This window comes from Aquarana catesbeiana, linkage group LG04, assembly GCF_042186555.1.
Source record: "Aquarana catesbeiana isolate 2022-GZ linkage group LG04, ASM4218655v1, whole genome shotgun sequence".
In the NCBI taxonomy this organism is placed as follows: domain Eukaryota; kingdom Metazoa; phylum Chordata; class Amphibia; order Anura; family Ranidae; genus Aquarana; species Aquarana catesbeiana.
The window spans coordinates 434518887-434543322 of NC_133327.1; the positions used below are offsets into that span (position 1 = coordinate 434518887).

A 24436-nucleotide genomic window follows, 5' to 3' on the forward strand; every position below is an offset into this window, starting at 1 on the left:
CCGCTGCATATTTGGAAAGGGTTTAAGGACTTTTTTCAATGCAAAACGGTGCTTTTTTTGGGTTCAATAGACTTCAATGGAAAAGGTGCAGAAAAGCATGTAGTGCGTTGTTGCCACGATTTTTAATCTGCTCAATAACAAAATGACCAAAAAAAAAAGCATAAAAAATGCTAAAACACAAATCATAGCAAAATTGAATGTGCAAAAACTCACAGCAATAAGCACTGCAGAAAACGGATCAAAAGCAAACTGCATAGGTGTGAACTGAGCCTTATGCTGGCCATACACGTATCAATTTTCGGACGAGAATATTCATACGAAAAATCTTTGTACATTCGTTAAATGAAAGGAGTGTTGTTTGAAAATTTCTCTTGCTTTTAACATTCACTTTTTAAATGAATGTAATTGCTGAACAAAAACCACATACAGTGTCTGAAAATTCCTTTGACCAAGAAGTTTTCCATTCTGCTCCTTCAAACTTTCCCAACACTGTGGTCGAAAACGAACGTTGATTTGACCCCCACTAATGATTAGAAAATCAAACGAACGTTCTTAAAACAAATTTTCTTTTGAAGGAAGACATTGTTTTTGTATGGCCAGCATAAATGACAGCAGGCACAGGGAGCTTTTATCAAGCCACCTGCCTATGACAAGGGAGTCTGTCATACATAATATATTACACTTCTGTCTGAAAATCGACAAAACAGTCTTTAATTTTCTTTTTTTCTTTAAATAAAAAATTTGATCTCTGGGTCTGATGATATTTACCAAATTCAACCTCTAAAGCCGCGTACACACGAGCGGAATGTCCGACAGAAAAAGTCCGACAGAAGCTTTTCATCATCTATTTCGATCGTGTGTATGCCTCATCAGACTTTTTTCCAAAAATTCTGACGGACCTAGAAACCGCTCGTCTGTATGCTGTTCCGACGGACCAAAAACGACGCATGCTCTGAAGCAAGTACAAAACGGAAGCTATTGGCTACTGGCTATTGAACTTCCTTTTTATAGCCCCATCGTACGTGTTGTCTGACGGTTGGACTTTGGTGTGGCCGTGTGTAGGCAAGACCGCCTGATTGGAATTCCATCGGAGAAACCTTCGGAGTTTATTCCGACGGCAAAACTGGTGTGTACGTGGCATTACAGTATATAAGTATATAATAGCATATACAGTATATCTCTTCTGTCTGTTATTCTCAGAGTGGATTAGAAATGTTGCTCCCTAACCATATAGTTGGTTATTTATATTTATCAGTGCATAGAGATATTTAAGAAGAAAGTGCCTTTTATTTTAAACTTTACATATTAACTAAATTATACACCACAGTTTTAAGGTTATTATACTATGAATCGATTAATCGAAATAATAAATCGGCCAACTAATCGATTATGAAAATAATCGTTAGTTGCAGCCCTAGTTGTAGGTATAGTTACATTTATTGGTTCCCAGAGACCTAAAAAATATTTTAAGGGTTCCTCTGGGGTGAAAAGGTTAAGAAAAGCTACAGAGATTGTTATCCAAAGACTGATGATCAACTAATCTATAGGGGCACCTTTATACTGATATGTTAGCATCATGCAAGCTACATATTTTAGTTTTTTTTCTTTAATTTTTTTTGAATAAATGAAGATGTAGCTTCAAAAGGAATTAATGATTTTATAGCATTCAATATATTATCTTAAAGTGATTATAAATGTTTTAAAAAAAACAAACATCATACTTACCTGTGCAGTGCAATGATTTTGCACAGAGCAGCCCCAATTCTCCTCTTCTGGGGTCCCCCGCCAACACTCTGGGCTCCTCCTCTCATGCCAACATAGGAAGCTGTTTTCTATGGTGGCACACATGCCTGCTCGATCCCAAGATGCGTTGTGTGTGTTTATTCACACGCACACTGTGTGGCTTGGCCCCGCCCTTTTCTCCCTTACTACTGGATTTAATTGACAGCAGCTATTGGTTCACACCAAGTCCAGTAATGAGATGAGGGAGAGAGATTTGCAATGCTGCTTTTGGGCACAGTGCTGGATCGAGATAAGGTTTAAGTAAGTATTTGGGGGGGAAGCTGCACCAAATAGTTTTTTACCTTAAGGCTTCATTCCCACGAGGCGGATCTGCTGCCACAGAGTTAACCAGCTCAGCGGGAGATCTTTCCATTGATCTCTGCTGAGTCGGCGGATGACAGGTCCCTCTCTGCTCACTGAGCGGGGAGGGGCTTGTCGAGCGTCGCTGACTGCTATGGAGAGATTGGATGAAAACGGACAGTATGTCCGTTTTCATCCAATCTCACCCAATCCGATCCACCAGGGACGGATGCGAACGTAGGGCCATCCGTCTGATTTTAGTGGATTGGACTGGGTCGGATGTCAGCAGACATGTCACCGCTGACATCCGTCGCTCCATAGACTAACATGGAGTGCCCGTTCAGGTCCGCCGACAAAACTGACAGGTGGACCTGAATGATCCATTCGTGTGAAAGGGGCCTAATGCAGAGAATGCATTACGGTAAAATATCTGAATCTTTACAACCACTTTCATTTATGCATTCTGTACAGGACAAAAAGGGCTAAATCACATTGATGTAGGGCTTCCCTAAGACCCTTGGTAAATGGGTTGAGAAAGGCCACTCTAACTCATATATTTTACATTTTGGAAATCTACTAGAGACTGCCTAAGATAATATAATAATATGTTTGATAACCTTGGAAATACCACCTCATAAATGCCTCACAATGGTTAAACAATCAAGGCACAGAGAAAAGCTTTATGTCTGCTGTTCATTCTGTGCCAGAAGACCACTTCCTTCCTTCTTATATTGCAAAAAAAAAAAGATAGTACATTGTCCTGCAACTGTAAGAAAGTCGGAGTCTTCACAGAAACATAGCTGTGCTATATCAACATTACAATCTATATTGAACAGGAAATCTGCAAGTGGGTAGCACATTGTGATTAGTGGAAAGTTTATCAAGAACATTTTGCTCGATGATCTGGAGAGGAAGTCTAGAGGCCTCTGCAATGTCTGACTGTGAAAAGGGAAAATGACAGCTGCACCGCCAGAACAAGAGGTGTTCACAACCCAAGTGATGGAACTAAACGTAGGCTCGCCTTGTTTTTACTGTCAGCAGACATCTGCAATTCATTACAACAGGCAGGATAACATAGCTGATATCCAGAAAGCACTCAGTGAATTCCTAATCTAATACATGTAAGAAATGTACAGCACAAGCCAAATCTGTTTAGCACTGAATTGTCAATAAACGTTTTTTCTAACAATCAGAAATGACTCTCACAATAAAAAATCTGTTGAATTTATTTTGGAAAACACACATGAAAAGAAAGTATTTGTCCGCCAGTATGTGAAGCCCCACCCCAAGTTCTGTCTAGTGAAGTTGTGAGTTGGTGTTTTCCTGATTATGTCACTGGAAAATCCATTACACTCTCTGCACAGTCAAAGCCATCTGCTAGCATAAAGCCTCATGTACACTGCTGCTGGTAAACAGACATTTAGGAGCAGTTGGGTATTTTTTTTCAGCTGCCCCAGAACTCTCCTCTATAGCTTATCTTATCAGTACATGTACACAGGGTCGTTTCAAAGCAGTTGAGTTTAGAAACATTTTTTGGAACGCAAAACAAAAATGGGTTCAGATGGACGTTCAGAGGCATTTGCAACGCCAAATGCCTGTAACAGCTTGTAAACGCTGCTAAACGCGGTAACTCACGTTTAACAGCGCTTCGTTTACAGACTTTTTCATTTAAAAAAAAACGCTTTACAAATGCTTCTAGACGCTGGTTTCTAGCTGTCTAGTTAAATCGTTCAGGAGAGGTTAAACAACGTCCCGTGTACATACAGTAAGCCTAAGTGTTTGATGTTGGGCTATCAAATCTGTACAGTATTTTCTTTCACCTTTCACTTTCTCACTACGCAGTCTGGGGAAGTAATGACACTTCTCTGTCTCTTTAGAACTTTAGAACTTCCTGCACCTAATTCAGGCAAATATCTGCACTAATTACCAACACGTGCAACAAATTCAGGTAGTTCTTACTATCACCACCTTCCACCTTATCGCTATAGCAGTGACAGATTCTTAAGACCCCTTTCACACTGGGGCGCTTTGCAGGTGCTACAGCGCTAAAAATAGCGCCTGCAAAGTGCCCTGAAAGAGCCGCTGCTGTGTCTCCAATGTGAAAGCCCCGAGGGCTTTCACACTGGAGCAGTGCTCTGGCAGAACGTTAAAAAAAGTCCTGCTAGCAGCATCTTTGAAGCGGTGAAGGAGCGGTATATACATCGCTCCTGCCCATTGAAATCAATGGGGCAGCGCAGCTATACCACCGGCATAGCGCTGCTTCAGCAGCGCTTTGCGGTGGTTTTAACCATTTCTCGGCTGCTAGCAGGGGGGTAAAACCGCCCTCACTAGCGGCTGAATACCGCCACTAAAACAACGGTAAAGCGGCGCTAAAAATAGCACCGTTTTACCGACGCCACCCAGTGTGAAAGGGGCCTTAAAGGTTACCCCAAGTTCACTGATTAGGAAAGTGGTGGAAAGTTAGACCAGCGCTGAGCTGGCGTACAGAGATGTCGGTGCTCAGAGTGGGCGTGTTCTATGCTTCGATGCCATCGATGCCGTCATGAATGTGACACATTCCTGGAGCACAGTGTTCTATCCTTGCCCCTATTTGTCTGTTGGCCGGGAGCCAAAGCCAAATGTGAACAGAGGGGACAGGAATACTGTTGATACATAGTCTGCATGTTCTCCCTGTGCCTGTGTGGGTTTCTTCTGGGCACTCTAGTTTCCTCCCACACTCCAAAGACATGCTGGTAGGTTAATTAGCACTTGTCTAAATTGGTTCTTATATGTAGATGTAAGAATGGTAAAGGGCAGTGGTCTCCAATACGCAGCCCTTTGCCTGCCTTTACCTGGCCCTTGAGGCATTATTGCTGCCACTGACACCAAAGATGGGGTATAATTCCTTCCACTAAACTATACAGTTGATATACTGTGCCCTGCTATGTATCTATGTTTAAAAGTGTAGAAAAACATTAAACATATCTAAAATTCTTCTACCTGAATCGCCCACACTTTCCACATTCTCATAAACAAGTGAATAAGCAAAAAAAAAAAAAAAAAATGAATAAATGCTGTTGCTTTCCACACCACTGTGCTTGTGCTTTATTGCTTATATGATTTATATGATTACATAAAAAAATATTACCATATACACTGATGAAGCAGCGTGTGTGTGCACCCCAAAGTGATTCTAAGTGCCAACATAAGACAAAAATACAACCCCTGCAGCAGTTTTGCTCTCACCTGGGATAGTGGATCATATACACTGGTATCATCTAATAATGCTTTTGTCCTTCCCAGGGTGTCTAGAGGTACTCCTCCAGGGTATCAATAACACAGATGTTTCCTCTTCCTTCTAATCAGAGTGGTTGCACACGGCATGAAGCACGTTTGATACAGCATAGTGAAGTAGGGCCAGAAGAGCACAGAGCAATATTGTGGACTACACCATATGTTCTATAATGGTTGTCTGACGACACTTATAATATTTTTGATCTTTTTTATTCACATGCGTTTTTGTTTCATGTTGGCACCTAGAATCACTTTGGGGTGCACACATACTGCTTAGTCAGTGTATATGCTATTATTTGTTTATGTAATCATATGTCATATCATAGCACCAAGGGTACTTTCACACTGGGGAGGTGCTGGCATTAGTGGTAAAGCGCCACTAGTTTTAGAGGCGCTTTACCGCTGTTATAGCGGTGCTTTTCGGCCACTAGCAGGGCACTTTAAACCCCCGCTAGCAGTCGAAGAAAGGATTAAATGCGCCTGTGTTGTGGAGCTGCCTAAGCGCTTTGCAGGTGCTTTGGCAGCGCTACCCATTCATTTCAATGGGCAGGGTGTTTTGGGAGTGCTGTATACACCACTTCCGCACTGCCCCAAAGATGCTGCTTGCAGGACTTTTTTTTCTGTCCCCCAAGCGCACCGCCCCAGTGTGAAAGCACTCAGGATTTCACACTGGGGAGGCATGAGAGGCACTTTACAGGTGCTATTTTTAGCGCTAAAATGCCTGAAAAGTGCCCCAGCGTGAAAGGGGTCTAAAGCACACTAGTGTGGAGCGCAACACCATTTATTATTCCTCCCACTGACACCAACTATTTCTCCCCCAATACCAAAGATTGGGCATTGTTTACTCCCACTGGGCTATTTGTGGCGAAAAAAGGATATAGTACAGTTCCTTTATGTACAGCGTTGCATGGCCACGCAATTGTCAGTTAAAGTAACGCAGTGTCAATGGTCTTGAAGGTGGTAAATCTCCTGGAGGGCAAGTGGTGTGTGTGTATATATATATATATATATATATATATATATATATATATATATATATATATATATATATATATATACATATACACACACACATACACACACACACAAACACACACATACATACATATAGCTGCATAAAGTAACGGCGCTAAATAAGTACCTGTACTGTATTAAAATACAAAATATCATTACCCAGATATGGCAATGCCCATATTTGGGAAATGATTTAAATCACAAGGGAGGCACCCCTGATAGTCTCCATGGCCACAGTGCCTGTTGGATGAGCAAAGCCTGATGGGGAACTAAGAAATTAGTACACCATTAGGTCTACCTTGCTTTTGATTGACAACAAATGGCCGTGAACAGATTCAAACAAAGCTATTGGACTAAATAGAGTCTATGAACCTGCCCACTGCTGTGCGCTGTCAATCACATGCAAGGAGGACCTGACTGGGAAGTAGTCTCTCAGTTCCCTGTCAGGGTCTGCCCACCCACTACAGAACTCCTCCACCATATGCCTGTCACTGTGATGGGTGCAGTGGCCAGAGGGAAGGCGTACACTGAGGATGGAGGATCCAGCATGGACACCCTGTCCTCAGTGTCAGCCTAATATATAAGTTTATTTTATTTATTTTTAATTTTTTTTTTATATATATTATTTGTTTCTTTTTTTCTGTCTACGATACCCTTTATGAACTTCCCCTAGTACATATGAGTAAACTTCCTGTAATGTGGTTCCATAGGAATGTATACAGTAGGTCAGTGCCCTTCCTACATACCTTATTTACCTTAGCTGACCTCTACAAGAGATCAAACATTCCGGAATGAACTTGTATGACTAGTATGACTGCTACTCCTGGGACACAATGTATCACCTCAAATTATTCCAAGGCCTTCTTCCAGGCCATTGTTCACTACACCAGTAAACATTAAAAACTATATGGCCTGAATTAGCCTGAATGTCAACAATCAAACAGTGGTCCCAGCAGGATACTCCATTCTCTCTTCCATTAACACAGAGGGTACTTTTGTTGTCTCTGCTCTCCAACAATAAAGTGTTCCACAAAACACACAAGCAATAAAAAAAATGCATATCACCTCCTAGACTCCTAAGGGCTCATTTACACTTGCAGTTAGCCTGCAGAAACAGACAGATGGGGGTGCATGCATGCTGCAGAAAAACGATCCCCCCTTTCAAGCTCAGCAGGCAGTACCACAGCCAACACGACCCAATGAAGTCAATGGGGCCACTCTGCAACCACATGGCATGCACATGGTCGCAGTATGGTTGTGCATCAATTACAGGGTTAAAAACACCACTGAAAGGAATTTATTGTGGATCACGTTTCAGAGGTGTGGTAAATAATGACACATGGCTAAACCTAGCCTAAAATGTTATCACCTTTCCTCAATGGAACTACAAGCATAAAGCCTCTTGCACACAGGGCCATCTAGCTGTATTGTGCATAGACTTTCACAGGCTAGTCACTGCAAATGTCCCAACCAGATGCACCAAGACGACAGGAGGGACGCACAGAGGTAAGAGGCCTGAGACAAGGAACCACGCAGACAAGAGAAACTCCTATTAAACACAGTAATAAAGTGCATGACCCTTCCTTCACCTTCACATAATGTGGCAGGTACTATTTGCAGGTATAGGGATAATTAACAAATACAAACCCTCCTGCCAAGATACACCATACTTGGTATGTGCACTCTACAGATAGGACCCCCCTTCCCCCTTCCAAAAAAAAAAAAAAAGAAATGGAAATAAAAAATAATACGCTCCAGAGTTCAGTGCTTGTTAAATTTCGGGGTGCTGGAATAAGGAGAAATATCTTATTCCAAGCTCCAGCAGGGTGCATCGTCCTCTCTAAGCAGTTGCCTGCAGCAATCACATGTCTCCTCCACATACAGTGCAGGGTCACATGATGACAGCGAGGGACCAACCACAAGCTGGAGCTTCAAGGAGATAAGGGAAGAGGGGATGGGGTAAGTAAAAATGGCTGTTCCTGTACCACCTAGACATAGTGAGCAGTTAATCCTTGCAGTGCGGGGTGGCCCCTAGTTTATTTCTAATTCCTGGAGTTTTTGGGGATTTAAAAGTTGTTGTAAACCCCTCCATATACCCAGTGAAGTGACTGGCCTCAAGTGATACACAGAGATGGAACAAATCCTTCTACATAAGTTGTACCTTTTTATCTGCAACCCTCTCTCCTCCACATATGTTCAAAGTCCAGTTTTTTTAAAGCTTGTGAGTTCAGAAAAAACTGGGCAGAGAGCTTAAAGGGGTTGTAAACCCTCAATGTTTTTCACCTTAATGCATTCCATGCATTAAGGTGAAAACATACCATGTTTGGAGAGCTTTGAGAGCTGATTGGAGACAAGACTGAAGGGACACACCCCCTCTACACAGCACAGAGGAACAGAGCTGAGGTTGTCAATCAGCTCCCTCCCCTGTCACCTTTTTTTCTCTTGGTGTCAGGAAAACTTGTAATGCCCCATACACACGGTCGGATTTTCTGACGGAAAATGTGTGATAGGACCTTGTTGTTGGAAATTCCGACCGTGTGTGGGCTCCATCACACATTTTCCATCGGAGTTTCTGAAACACAAAGTTTGAGAGCTTTTTATAAAATTTTCCGACAACAAAATCCGTTGTCGGAAATTCCGATCATGCGTATACAAATCCGACGCACAAAGTGCCACGCATGCTCAGAATAAATTAAGAAACGAAAGCTATTGGCTACTGCCCCGTTTATAGCCCCGACATACGTGTTTTACATCACCGCGTTTAGGACGATTGGATTTTCCGATAACATTTGTGTGACCGTGTGTATGCAAGACAAGTTTGAGCCAACATCCGTCGGAAAAAATCCTAGGATTTTGTTGTCGGAATGTCCGATCAATGTCTGACCGTGTGTACGGGGCATTAGAAGTGATTCATGCTGATAGCACAAGCAGTGGACACCGTGGCCGCCGGCCACGCGCATCGGGTCCCCCATTGTGCATCGGGTGTGCACGCCTGCCATGGCTCTCAAAAGAAGCCGATGTACACCTACAGTGGGAACGAGCCGACCTGGCGCAGTATAATTACGGTGGCTGGTCAGCAAGTGGTTAAAGTAAAATTAAGTCCAATCGTTGAACTCTCATATAATGTTTAACATGTTATTGTCATTTCAAGAGTTTCTTTCAATCCCTCATTAAAATAATACTTGGTGATCCTGCCATAAAGATCATTATTCAGGCTCTTCCTGCTATAGGGAGACTGTCCTCCAGTTGCAAACATGCACTACAAGCAGCCACGCCAATATGGTCCACCACCGTCACTGTCAGGAAGCTGGTCCACAGCAACAACATGCAACTTATGCTGGAGTACATGGAGATAGGAAGTGTCTGAAAGAAGCAGGAGGAGATCTGTAGCATTAACATGCAAAAAAGGCCAAGAAGAAATAAAAATGGAGAGGAAACAACAGAACAATCCAATTAGGGTTCCGATTTCAAATCAGGCAAAGGATGACAACGCCGCCGCAGACATGGATTTGCACATACTGCCACATCACATACATTCCCCATCATCAGCAAAGAGCATGACTGCATCTTATGTGCACACTGCTCATTATCCTGCACAGATCAATAGGGATGCCTGGTCAGATGAAGTACACAACATTAATAGCTGACGGGCCATCATTCTGAATGTTCGTCAAACTTTTCCCTACTTTATACGAGGATTTGGTAGCCCAGAGCTTCCCAGATTAGGATGAACTACAATTCCCAGCAAGACCTGCCAATACAGTGTAAACATATGCAGTACAGACCACAGTAGAGCTGTGTCATGTAATCTGTATACATTGAGAGCAATTTACTAATGGTGGCCATATACACACTTTGATAAATGATGGATTTAGTTTCCAATCAATTCATCAATCTATAGTCAATTGATAAGACACACACAGGGAAATGGATTGTGATCGATAGTTGGAAGATATGATCGTAAATTACTGATAGCATGTCGGTTTTCCCTGTCCCTCATAATCTGATCAATCGAGTTCTTGAACACAACATCTCTGTGCTGCGATTGATGCAATATGATTGATAATTTTCCATCCTGAATTATCGATTCAGTTTGATTATAGACAATCTAAACTGAGTCTAAATCGGCTGGAAGGGAAGTAATGCGGACTCGATCATTCTAAAATACACATCAATTGGATAAAAAACTGAAGCGTGTCTATCATTATGCTGCGTACACACAATCGGGATTTTGGTCGGAAAAAGATATGATGGCTTTTCCGACGGGATTCCGCTCAAGCTTGGCTTGCATACACACGGTCACACAAAAGTTCTCTGAACTTTCGACCATCAAGAACGCGATGATGTACAACACTACGACGAGAAAATGAAGTTCAATGCTTCCGAGCATGCGTCGCATTGTTTCCGAGCATGCGTAGGAATTTTGCGTGTCGGAATTGCTACAGACGATCGCATTTTCAGATAGGAACTTTTTCCGACCGAAAAATTGAGAACCTGCTCTCAATCTTTTGCTGGCTGGAATTCGGCCAGCAAAAGTCCGATGGAGCATACAAATGGTCGCATTTTCCGACCAAAAGATCTCATCGGTCTTTTGCTGGCCGAATTTCCGATCGTGTGTACGCGGCATTAGACTGGAGCAGACAGGATCTGGAGCAGCTTTGCATGGCAACCAATCAGCTTCCGGGTTTCATTTTCAAATGCTTAAAGCAGAACTACCCCCCCCCCCCCCCCCCCCAGAATCTGATTTTTTCTTCTTCTTCTGATAAAGAGACAAATATTTGGAATATAACATTTGAATTGTGATAGTAAGCACTGAGTTCCTCCCTAAAGGCAAGTCTTTTGTATTTTTCCATTCTGGGTAGAGTAAGGGTTTAAGTATTTGTCCCATAGCCACAACAGGAAGTCAGAGGACATTCCTCCAAAGTGACGGATTCCCTGGTTGTCACCAGAACTAGTGTCCCCATTGGAAAATTTCCCCTCTATTTCTGTTCTGGTGACAACCCAACTTTTGGGATTTTCTTTTACTTTCAGTGATAATGGTCACCTGGACAAATAAAGAGGGTGAATCTCCCTAATGGGGGCTCAGGCTGCAAGAAAAACCTAATAGGTGTTCTAATCACTCTTCACTATATCCAAATCTAAAAGAAAAAAAAAAAAGTTTGCCTTAATGGCTCATTCAGACATGCAGCTATCACTACTGCTGAAAAGCGATCCACCGCAGACATGTTACCTCCTCGTCTAATGTTTTAACCCTCAAATGACTACCTACTGCATTGCACCCAATTGGGGCACAGCTTGGATGTGGTCCCATTTGCTTGAATAGGTTATGTTTGGTGGCAGGACTGCAAGTGGTTTATTTTTGCCTCACGTGTACAGCCCTGAGCACGTTTGTGTTTAGGTGGGCGAGTGGGGGGGACAGTAAAACAGCAGCTCAGCCAATAGCTTTTGCTGCCCCTCTGGTTGGCCAAGTGAATGAGCCTTTAGTTATAATTTAGGTTCCTTTTTGGGCTCATTGACACACATGGCAGTGCTTGCTGTTCTTCTGAAAAGGGGTCCATGGTGGATCCCTTTTCAGAGGCTTTTGATGGGTGGTGAAGATGGGATAAGTCACCTCCTTGCCACCTGCTTTAACCATCAAAATGCTGGCACAGCCAGGTGGTTGCGGCTCATCTCCATTCACTTATGGTACCACCTGGGTACAGCGGCATGGATACAGCCCTTGTGTGGTTACATTACTGTGCTTAAGGGAGCTTGCTGTAGACACCCCTCATAGTAGACGTCTGTGCCCATGCCCTGTGCTAGGCTTGCTGTAGACGGCCGCTCATAGTATAAAAAGTAGTCTGTACCCATTACACGTTTTAGATTTGCTGTAGACCACCCTTCATAGTACAGATAGAAGTCTGTACCATAGGCGTGCGCACAGGGTGTGCTGGGTGTGCCTGGGCACACCCTAATCACCCCATGCGCATTAGCATTATCGCTCTGTGTGCCTGCAGGAAGATGGGAAAGATCTCCCTCTTACCGGCTCTGCCATAAGAGAAGTGTTTATGCACTTCTCTTTCACCGTGGCGGCTGGGAGATCAATGTGCCGAGGTCATATATACCCTGTTTCCCCGAAAATAAGACCTAGCATGATTGTCAGTGATGGTTGCAATATAAGCCCTACCCCCCAAATAAGCCCTAGTTAAAGTCCTTGTAGGTCTTATTTTCAGGGTAGGGCTTATTTTCAGGGAAACAGGGTAGGGCTTATTTTGGGGGTAGGGGTTATATTGCAGCCATCACCGACATTCACGCTAGGTCTTATTTTCGGGGAAACAGAGTATGTAGACATATAAACACGCACGTAGATTTGAGCTTTAGGGTGCACACCCTAATGCAATAGGCTGCACACACCTATGGTCTGTACCCATGCCCTGTGCTAGGCTTGCTGTAGACACCCCCCATAGTAGAAGTCTGTACCATGTCCTGTGCTAGGCTTGTTGTAGACACCCCTCATAGTAGACGTCTGTGCCCATGCCCCTTGGTAGGCTTACTGCAAAGCATACACCTCTCCTAGTACAGATAGAAGTCTGTACCCATTCCTTGGGATAGGGCTTGCTGTAGACACAACATAGTAGAAGTCTGTACCCATGCCCTGTACCAGGCTTGCTGTAGACACCCCCCATAGTAGAAGTCTGTACCCATGCCCCGTGCTAGGCTTGTTGTAGACACCCCATAGTAGAGTTCTGTGCCCATGCCCCTTGGTAGGCTTACTGCAGTGCATACACCTCTCTTAGTACAGATAGAAGTCTGTACCCATTCCTTGGGCTAGGGCTTGCTGTGGACACAACATAGTAGAAATCTGTACCCATGCCCTGTACCAGGCTTGCTGTACACAACATAGTAGAAGTCTGTATACATGCCCTGTACTAGGCTTGCTGTAGACAACATAGTATAAGTCTCTACCCATGCCCCGGACTAGGCTTGCTGTCGACATTCCTTGTAATACAGATGGTAGTCTGTGCCCATGCCCTGTGCCAGGCTTGCTGTAGACAACATAGAAGTCTGTACCCATGCCCCGGGCTAAGCTTACTGTAGACATTCCTCGTAGTACAGATAGAAGTCTGTGCCCATGCCCCGTGTTAGACTTACTACAGACACTCCTCGTAGCACACACACACACACACACACATCACACACACGTACTTACCGCTGCTCGCCTGCCCGGACAGAGTAGAGACGGAGGTCTGCCCCATTGTCAGCCTCCAGGAGGGGCTCCTCACAGTCGGCCGTGTCTCAGGCTCCCGTACATTCCCGGTAGAAGTAATCCCCCCATAGACTCATAGACTCATGTCCTCCTCCTCCTCCTCCTCCGGTGTGTGCTCAGTCCGGACTCCTGTGTTCCTGTACTCAGTACACTGAATGCCTGTCATTCCTGGTGGAGATTAGTGCGGGTCACAGGTCACATCCCTCCTCTCCTCCTCCTCCTCCTCCTCTCCTCCTCCTCATACATCTCTTCACTCCTCTCAGCACTCTCCTCCCCTCTACACGACCAGCAGACTCTTCTTCTCTCTTCTCTCCATACACACTGCAATAATCATCCATCTCTAGTCCCAATCACTCATCATCACACCTCTCATACATTCCTCATTTATTACCAATATTATTCATTGTTTTCCACATACTTTCCTCATGGATACAATCGTATTCTCATCAATAAATGATGAAATGACAACTGCAAGTGACAATTTCCAATCACAAATCCCAGTTCTATCTCAACTAGTGATTGAAATCGGCGTCCCGTGTGTGGAACATTGAATAAAGGGGTTACAGGGCCTTGAAAAAGTATTCACACCCCTTGACATTTTCCACATTTTGTCATGTTACAACCAGAAACATAAATGTATTTTATTGGGATTTTATTTTTATTGGGACCAACACAAAGTGGCACATAATTGTGAAGTAGAAGGAAATGATGAATGGTTTTCACATTTTTTACAAATAAATATGTGAAAAGTGTGGCGTGCATTTGTATTCAGCCCCCTTTACTCTGATACCCCTAACCAGTGAACAGCACTCCATTAGGGGCGCCGCCCCCCTAATCCATGCGCCCGGCCCCTAATCTACATGCAGGGTGCCGGACGCATGGATTCCAATGGTTTTTTTTTTTTTAAAGCACATGATTAGAGCCTGAGGCTCTAATTGGCTTAAAAAAAGGGTGGGCTTGGGGCGCAGAGCACTGTGCCCTGAGCTCACCCTGTTGAGGGGGAGACGCAGGGGGAGGCCACTGCAGCTGTCTGCGACCTACATAGGGTAAGTGCAGGGCTGGTGGGCAGACGGACGGGCAAGCAACGGGGGGGTGGTGTGTGTTGGGTGGTTTGCCAATTGATTGAGCAATGGGGGGGAGGGGGTGGGTGGTTGATTTTGACTGATGGACCGACTGTACAGGGGGGGTTTTGACTGACCGACTGACCAAACGTGGGGGGGGGGGGCAGTGTGGCAGATGGTTTGTTTGCTGCCCCCTCCAAAAAAAAGGAGAACCAGCCGCCACTGCCCCTAACTAAAATCTAGTGGAACCAATTGCTCACCCTTCCTCCCACTAACACCAACGATGGCACACCTATCCTCCCATTGACACCAATCATGAGGGACTATTTCTCCTATTAACACCAATGATGGGGCATTGTTCCTCCCATTGACACAGAGGATGGGGCACTATTCCTCCCATTGACACCAATGATGGGGCATTGTTCCTCCCACTGACACCAATAATGGGGTACTAATACTCCCACTAACACTAATGATGGCACACTAATCCTCCCATTGATACCAATGATGTGGCACTATTCCTCCATTGACACCAACGATGGGGCACTATTCACTATTCCTCCCATTGACACCAACGATGGGGCACTATTCACTATTCCTCCCATTGTGACCAATGAAGGGGTACTATTCCTCCCATTGACAATGATGATGGAGCACTATTCTTTCCATTAACACTGATGATGGGGCACTATTCTTCCCATTGACACCAATGATGGGGCACTATTCCTCCCATTCACACCAATGATGGGGCACTGTTCCTCCCAGTGCCACAGATGATAGGGGCACTATTCCTCCTATTGACACCAATGATGGGGCTCTATTGCTCCCATTGACACCAATGATGGGGCAGTATTCCTCCCATTGACACCGATGATGGGGCACTATTCCTCCCATTGACACCGATGATGGGGTACTATTCCTCCCATTGACAATGATAATGGAGCACTATTCTTTCTATTAACACTGATGATGGGGCACTATTCTTCCCATTGACACCAATGATGGGGCACTATTCCTCCCATTCACACCAATGATGGGGCACTGTTCCTCCCAGTGCCACAGATGATAGGGGCACTATTCCTCCTATTGACACCAATGATGGGGCTCTATTGCTCCCATTGACACCAATGATGGGGCAGTATTCCTCCCATTGACACCGATGATGGGGCACTATTCCTCCCATTGACACCGATGATGGGGCACTATTCCTCCCATTGACAATGATGATGGAGCACTATTTTTTCCATTAACACTGATGATGGGGCACTATTCCTCCTATTGACACCAATGATGGGGCACTATTTCTCCCATTGATGCCGATGATGGGGCACTATTCCTCTAATTCACACCAATGATGGGGCACTATTTCTCCCATTGATGCCGACGATGGGGCACTATTCCTGCCATTGACACTGATGATGGGGCACTATTCCTCCCATTCACACCAATGATGGGGCACTATTACTCCCATTGACGCCGATGACGGGGCACTATTTCTCTCATTGACTCCAATAATGGCGCACTATTCCTCCCACTGACACCAAAGATGGAGCACTATTCCTCCCACTGACACCAGTGATGGGGCACTATTCCACCCACTGACTCCAGTGAAGGCGCACTATTTCTCCCACTGACAACAAAATGGGGCACTATTCCTCCCACTGACACCAAAGATGGGGCACTATTCCTCCCACTGATACCAATGATGGCGCACTATTCCTCCCACTGATACCAGTGATGGGGCACTATTCCACCCACTGACTCCAGTGAAGGCGCACTATTTCTCCCACTGACAACAAAATGGGGCACTATTCCTCCCACTGACACCAATGATGAAGCACTAATCCTGCTATTAATACCAATACTAATACCAATCATGAAGCATTGTTCACTTCCACCAACCCCAGGACATATCCTTCTCCCACTAGCCACAGTGCTGCCCTCTAAAGTTTGAAGGACAGTAAGGTAGCCCTTTGTTTAGAAAGTTTGAAGACCCCAGTTTAGATTATGAGATTGTGGAAAACTGAGATGCAATCAATAATTTACAGTATGTTGGCCATACACCTACTACTTTGATACTTTGATAAACTATGGATTGCTTACCCGAGCAATCTCTTCTGATAGGGCAAATCTCTGTTTCCACCATGTAATCTCATAGTCTGATCGATCGAAATACAATCATATTCATGAACAAAGTATCTACAGTACGTGCTGCCAATTGTTGCAAAACCATCAATAATTTTCCACTTTGGCTGATCGACACATTTGATAAGAAGGGAACTTATGACTATTTGATTATTTGCAGATTCAATCATTTTAATTAAATCACACATCGATCAGATAATAAAATCTTAGCATGTATGGCCACCATGAATCAATCAGAAGTGCAATTTTTCTTATTGGGTTATTTGGGGATTCAGTCATATTGCACATCAATCAGATAATACAATTGAAGCATGTACAGCCACCATTGGGGCTCATTTCTAATTGCAGTCAGGGAGCAGTAAAAATAGGTGATTGAGCCACGGCTTTACCACCCCCTTTATAACTGAAGGCATTTTTTTTTCAATTCTGGATACAGTAGAGCTGGCTATACACTTGTAGAATTTTGAATGAAAATATTCATTTTAAGAACACTCATTCATTGTAGAGTCAAATCAAATATTAATTTTTGACCAATGTGATGAAAAAAGTTGAAGGAACAGGATAGAAGATTTTTCTTAAACAAACACTTTTCTAACAGCGTACAGCTCAGAAAAGTCCTTTTGTTCCTATATCAAATTTTAAAAGAAAATGAAGTACTTTGAAACATTTGACATGTCATCGAATGTACTGATGATAATTTTCATTCAAATGTTCTTTCAAGAATCCACTACTGTATGGCATGAGCCTGCAGAGGGGCCAAGTGCAAAAAAAGAAATAAATGGGGCTTTACTATCATGTTAAGGGAAAGTGGTTGGAGGGTTGTAATCCCTGTACATTTTTGCTGTCTGTGTCCCATTGTGGAGATTTCCATTCACTTCTTGTCCTATGGCCAAAACAGGAAGTGAGAGGAAATCTGTCCAAAAGTGAGAGAATCCCTGTGTGTCATCAAGGCCAGGGAGGTTTGTCCCCATTGGAACATTTCTCCTCTGTTCCTGTTCTGGTGACTACCCAAAAATGGGATTTTCTTTTATACCAATAAGAATTTAACTGACCAGTCTGTGGGTGGTAAAGCCATAGCTCAATCACCTGTTTTACCTCCCTCTGGCCACCCATGTGAAGGAACCTTTAGAAAGGGGGCACAGACACCAATTAAAATATACAGATATACAAATCAAATTCACACCACAGATAAAATAGAGAACTACAAATTAGCAGCAGTCAGTAATAACCATGAAGGTTTTTCACTTGGTCACCCTTTGCTTTTCACCAAATAAAACCTCATTTGTGTTCTAATCCCTCTCTCCATTCTATCCCAAATTTAAAATAAAAGTTTTGCCCTTAGGTATACTTAAAGCAATTTGTGGACAGTGCCACCACTGAATGGCACCCATTCAAGTGAAAAAGGCCATGCCGCAACTGTGAGCCCAACACAAGGGTGGTATTCCCATTAAAAAAACACCTTTCAGCTGTCAAAAAAAGACAACAGCACTGCTGACTTCCCTCCTATCCTTTGCCACTGTTGCGGAGTATGTTTCAAGATGGAGAGCCAAAAAATGTCATTTACTGTCCCCCTTCCTTTTCTGAATGAACGAAATGTGTGATCTGTACCGATCACTCCTGTGTCCATTAAAACTGAAGCATATAAAACAGTGTTTACTATGCTTTGGTTTGCAAATGAATGGGAAGCTCTATACAGAGCTATTCCTGTTCATTCATTCTGTGTAGCCTAGGCTGCAAAAATGGAGGTTGAGGACTGTGTCTTCAATCTCTTTTTTTCCTCAAAAGTGAGACATGAAGGGTCTGTTTAGACCTATGATATTTCACCAAAGTCCCACCACAGGGGTGCTAAAAAAAAAAAAAAAAAATGTGACAAATACTAAAAAATAAAATTGTAAAAAATAAAATAAAAATGGAAAAAATTAATAAAAAAATAAAATAACACAAATAAAAAACTACATCCACTGGTCTACTGACAAAGTCCACTGTTCTACTGACTAACACCATCCACTGACCTATGGACACCATACTCTGCCCTTCTGGCACCCTACTCTGCCCTTCTGACACCATAATATGCCCTTCTGACACCATCCACTGTACTATTGACACCATCTACTTGTAGGGAGGTTGCCTACAATATGAGTAGTTAGCATCCGGCTGCCAAGGACAGGGGAAAAGGTTATTGTTTTTGCCACCTTTGCCTGGTAGGTTTGTGAGTCTCCCTCCTGTGTTCTATAAAAAGAAAGAGGTCCAGGTCCTAAGGGGGCTCTGAGGAACACTTGGAAAACACATGGGGAATCTACGCTAAAGACTTGCTGGAACCTATGGTCCGCTCTGGAACATAGATTTGCTGTAAAAAACCCTGTACCGTGAACTTCTTTGTTAGAGCACTGCCAAGTTTGGACTTTCCTCTAATGCCCCGTACACACGGTCGGACTTTGTTCGGACATTCCGACAACAAAATCCATGGATTTTTTCCGACGGATGTTGGCTCAAACTTGTCTTGCATACACACGGTCACACAAAGTTGTCGGAAAATCCGATCGTTCTAAACGCGGTGACGTAAAACACATACGTCTGGACTATAAATGGGGCAGTGGCCAATAGCTTTCATCTCTTTATTTATTCTGAGCATGCGTGGCATTTTGTCCGTCGGATTTGTGTACACACGATCGGAATTTCCGACAACGGATTTTGTTGTCGGAAAATTTTATATCCTGCTCTCAAACTTTGTGTGTCAGAAAATCCGATGGAAAATGTGTGATGGAGCCCACACACGGTTGGAATTTCCGACAACAAGGTCCTATCACACATTTTCTGTCGGAAAATCCGACCGTGTGTACGGGGCATAAGAGACTTCACCTGTGCAGGTAACCTGGGGCAGCCACAGTTAGGTTCAGTTAGGAACAGAATGTTATTGCATGTTAAACGTTGCCAAGTTTACAGTAAACGTTGATTCAACTGCTCCAAGCTTGGTCTGAAGTTTTTCAAAGGGATGCGTATGAGGTCTAGGCATACTACTAAAGAACTTGGGTCTGCAACCATGATAAGGAGTATGTGTAACATCGCTATAGCAAAGGTTCATGAGTAACTACAAAGAAAACAGCAACCAGTCGTTGGTGTGGTACTTGATAGGTGACAAGTCCTTCGGTAGCGAGGGGGTTGGTTTTTGGACTTTCTCCCTAGCTGTCCGTCTCCGTCGGGCACTGGGAGTTGACTAGCGTTACGGAGACCTAGGCCTGGTCACTTGTTATGGAAACAGAAGAGTTAAGTGAGAGTACAAATGAGGTCCATGCTGTGTTAGGAGGGACCCCATTCTGTTACTGGGAGTGAGATAAGAGGGGTACGCTGACTAGTGGAGTGGGCAGTGGCTCAGCCTGTCCCATCGAATTTAACATATATATGAGTACAAGTATGTAGAACATGGAATAAGGAAGCTAAGGAGGAACTCTGCATTTCAAGTACTGCACGTACTGTATATGGCTCATTATGGAGTTAGGAGATTGCCTTAATGTTTGCCTGGATTCCAGGCTTTGGTGAGCATGCCCCCTGCCAAAGTTTTACTCCGTGCAAGGGTTAGTGACCTTGTTCAATGCCTGGCGTAGTCCAGGAACCCACGCCAAGGGGAACCTCTTACGTGAGGGAGGGAAACATGGAGGACGTGACGGATCACTAGTCTAACCCCCCCTTACACACTGCCCTACTGACACTGTTCACACTCCGTCCCACTGCTCTACTGACTGCCACTGTCCACTTTTAGACTCCTTTCACACTGGGGCATTTTTCAGGCACTTTTGGGCTAAAAGTAGTGCCTGTAAAGTGCCTGAAAAACACCTCCCCTGCCGTCCCAGTGTGAAAGCCTGAGTGCTTTCACACTGGGGCAATGCACTGGCAGGACATTAAAAAAGTCCTGCAAGCAGCATCTTTGGGGGCGGTGAAGGAGCGGTGTATACACCACTCATCCACCGCTACTGGCCATTGAAATGAATGGGCACTGCTGCCAAAGCGCCTGCAAAGCGATTCGACAGCGGTGCTACACAGGCGCATTTAACCCTTTATTCGGCCGCTAGCAGGGGTTAAAAGCGCCCCACTATCGGCCGAATAGCGCCGCTAAAATGACAGTAAAGTGCCACTAAAACTAGCAGTGTCAGCGCCCGCCCCAGTGTGAAAGCAGCCTTAAGGCAGACTATACCCTGCTCCAGGGTATTCAAAAGAATAGGAGAGGTGTTTCAAAATGTGGACAGTTTCTCCAAAATCCTTTGAATTACCCTCTTAATATGTAAATAAAGATCTTAAATATCTCTTTAGCTACTTGGAATATCTTGGCACGCGGTGGTAGTATCTTGGGGCATGGTGGGTTCCCTTTCTTACTTCAGAGACAAGCTAGTTGGTTCATTGGCTGCTGTGTAAATTGTCCCTAGTAGTGTGTGTGTGAATGTGACATTAGATTGTAAGCTCAGTGAGGGCAAGGGCTCATGTGAATGTACAATACATGTAAACATTGTGTAAATTGCCAGAGCTATATAAATATCTGAAATAAATGTAAAAACTTCTGATGATCGCATTGCAAGAATGTCATTTGAAAGCCACCTTCTCCTGTCTGTTAAGTCAATAGGGTGTGTTGATGACTATATATGGAGTATTTTAATCTGTAAGGATCAATCTGAAAATAAATTCATTTGTCACCTATACCTAACATTGCTCCCTCCACACTAATACTAGCACTCCTTTTCTCCCCTATCTTTTCCTTCCCTTGTTCTCGTACCAGCGGCCTTTAGACAAAGACTCCTCTGTGAGCTCAACAAGTGTGATATGTAAGAATAGAAGAGTGGGCCTTCCAAGATGTGCTTGTTGATATGCTAATATTTTTGACACTCCAAACCCGTATGTTGTTCAAGAACAAATGCATGAAATGCCTCTCATGGAAATCTGTTGATTATTTTAAGTGACAGATGAAAGGGTTAAGTATAGATTCCCACAGGGAGGTTTCCAGCATTTCGAAAAGATCTGGGACAACTGAGGGCCCTGTGCTAGTGAAACACTGCAGAAAATGCTGGCGTGATCGAAATGTGTATTTTTATTTTAAAGAGTAATATTACCCTATGCTAGTATTGTGCTAGTACTTTTTTTACAGAGGTTAAAAAAAAAAAAAAACATTTTTAGGAAGCGGAGCAAAGGAGGAGTGAACAGGACGGATATTTAATCTGGGAGTGAAAATGCAATTTTAAAAAAGGGGGCAACAGAGTAATGTCGGCCATACATACTTTGATTTTATTATCTGATCGATGTGCAATACAATAAAAACAATCAAATCTGCACACAATTGAATAGCCATAACTTCCCTTCCAATTGGTTTAGGCTCCATTCACACTTGTGCGACTTTGAATGCGATTTTGATGCGACTTTAGACTACTGTGACTTTGTAGCGATTTTAGGTTTGACCATGCTCTACAAAGTAGCACACTAGTCGCATGTATATCATTCAGGTGCGACTTTCATGCGGCCTTTGAGGATTTACATTTAAGTCTATGGCCCTCATGTCTCATGCAAGTCGGACCAAAGTAGTGCAGGAACTACTTCAAAGTCGCTGTGACTTTTAGTCGCACAGATATGAACAGTACTCATTGGAAAACATGGGGTGCAACCTGTACTTGGCCTTAGATGGTTCGAATCTCGGCCGCTTTAACAAGAACTGTCCAAGATTCAAACCATGTGTTGATCGATCAACTGCTCAGCAAGAGGGATTCCCCTGTCAGCAGGGCCGGGACAAGGGGGTGGGCAGGAGGGATGGTTGCCCTGGGCACTGTGGTATCATGTGGAGTGGGGGGGAGGGAACGTCAAGGAGATTGGGGGGGAGGGGATTTGTGTTGGAAGGGGGGATTTGGGTGGTGGCGGGGGTATGTATTGTTCTAGGAGGGGAAATTTTGGAGGTGGCAGGGGGTAAGTATTGTTCTAGGAGGAAAAGTTTTGGGGAGGGGAGGTGCTAAGAGTGGTGATTTAGGGAAATTTAGGTTGGGGGGGGACGGGGGCGGTGATTTGTGCTAGGAGGGGGGATTGGGGGGAATTTGTGCTGGGAGGGGGGTTTATAGTAAGTGTAGAAAATGTGTGCTAGAAGGGGAAATTCTAGAAATTTTAGGGGTAGGAGATTTATGCTAGGATGGGTGATTTTTTTTTTTTTTTGGGGGGGGGGCATTTGAGCTGGGGGGGGGGGATTTGGGAGATGGGGGGGCAAAGATTTGTGCTGAAAGGGGGGATTTCAGCAGAGGGGCAGATTTGTACTGAGAAGAGGGGGAATGTACGTTTGGGGGTAAGCAAGCAGGTTAATGCTCAGAGTTTTTGTGGGGGATTTTTTTTTCAGTTTCTTTCTTTCAAAAGCTTGGCTCAAGGGATGACTTTCAATAGATCGCAGCGAGGTAGCTGCTCTGCTACACACGAAACCCTGACCCAGAATCAGGTCGTCTATGAATGATTAAGCACCGGGTTACATGCGATGCTTAAGCACCAGGGAACATGCGATGCGCCCCGGGAGAGAGGCCCGCTTCCGTCCACGCTCCGGTCCCGAGGCGAGCGGCACTACGCGCCGGCCTTCACCATGTAATGAGATTACATGGTGGAAATAGAGAAGTGATTGCTAATTTACGATAATAAGTTATGATTGCATCTTAATTACTTATCAAAATCTATTTCCCTCTGTGTGGTATCAAATGTCAATCAAATGTGTTGTAAGTATAGACTGATTATTCCTATCAGAAGAAATCATTCGGAAAAGTGGTCATTTATTGAAGTGTATTTGGCCACCATAAGATGGGAGAACAGTGAGAAGGTGGGAAGATGGGAGAGCAGTGAGAAGGTGGGAAGATGGGAGAGCAGTGAGAAGGTGGGAAGATGGGAGAGCAGTGAGAAGGTGGGAAGATGGGAGAGCAGTGAGAAGGTGGGAAGATGGGAGAGCAGTGAGAAGGTGGGAAGATGGGAGAGCAGTGAGAAGATGGGAAGATGGGAGAGCAGTGAGAAGGTGGGAAGATGGGAGAACAGTGAGAAGGTGGGAAGATGGGAGAGCAGTGAGAAGGTGGGAAGATGGGAGAGCAGTGAGAAGGTGGGAAGGGCTCTGGAGTCTCTGGAGGAACACTAGCTTAGCTCAGACACCAAGTCCTATTGACATCCGTACTCAGGGAGAACCTCATGACTCCGGGGGCACAGATGTGAGCCATGAAATGTGTCTCTGTTATGAGAAGTATAGGGGCGGTCATTGCTATCCTTTCCTTTAAGAATGCTAGTTCCCAAGGCTTTCATACTGATGCGGTGGCCTCAAAGCTATCTCCGTCTCTAACCTGTTATAGAGATAACAAAATCTGACACTTTTCTAACACTCATTTAAGGTGGGTACGCACTATAAGAAAATCGGACAAACGATCATCTGGTTTCCTTCAAGGTTTCACCGCAAGTCAAAACTGAGGATGGAACTCGTGTATGAAAATTCTCGTACAACAAAGGCGCTTTTTTTTATGTTGTTTATTGTTTCTGGTTATGCGCAGTCTTTCATATCCGGTTTTTCTTGTATGAAAACAGTACACATTAAACGTCTGTTCACATACAAAAAAAATGTGGAGTTTGTCCCTTT

At 44.1% G+C, this 24436-nt stretch overlaps 1 protein-coding gene across 5 annotated transcripts in view; it reads right to left on the reverse strand.

The window, feature by feature from the left end:
• Positions 1-24436, reverse strand: part of PHACTR2 (phosphatase and actin regulator 2) — a 327171-nt gene that overhangs the window by 183629 nt on the left and 119106 nt on the right. The window contains exon 1 of one of the 5 annotated variants that reach the window (XM_073627413.1): positions 13559-13824. The exons of the other annotated variants lie outside the window; for them this stretch is intronic. Within the exon in view, the coding sequence (XP_073483514.1) occupies positions 13559-13604 (46 nt within the window). The 5' untranslated portion in view covers positions 13605-13824. Of the gene's footprint in view, positions 1-13558; positions 13825-24436 lie in introns of those variants that run through there. 5 annotated transcript variants of the gene reach the window in all.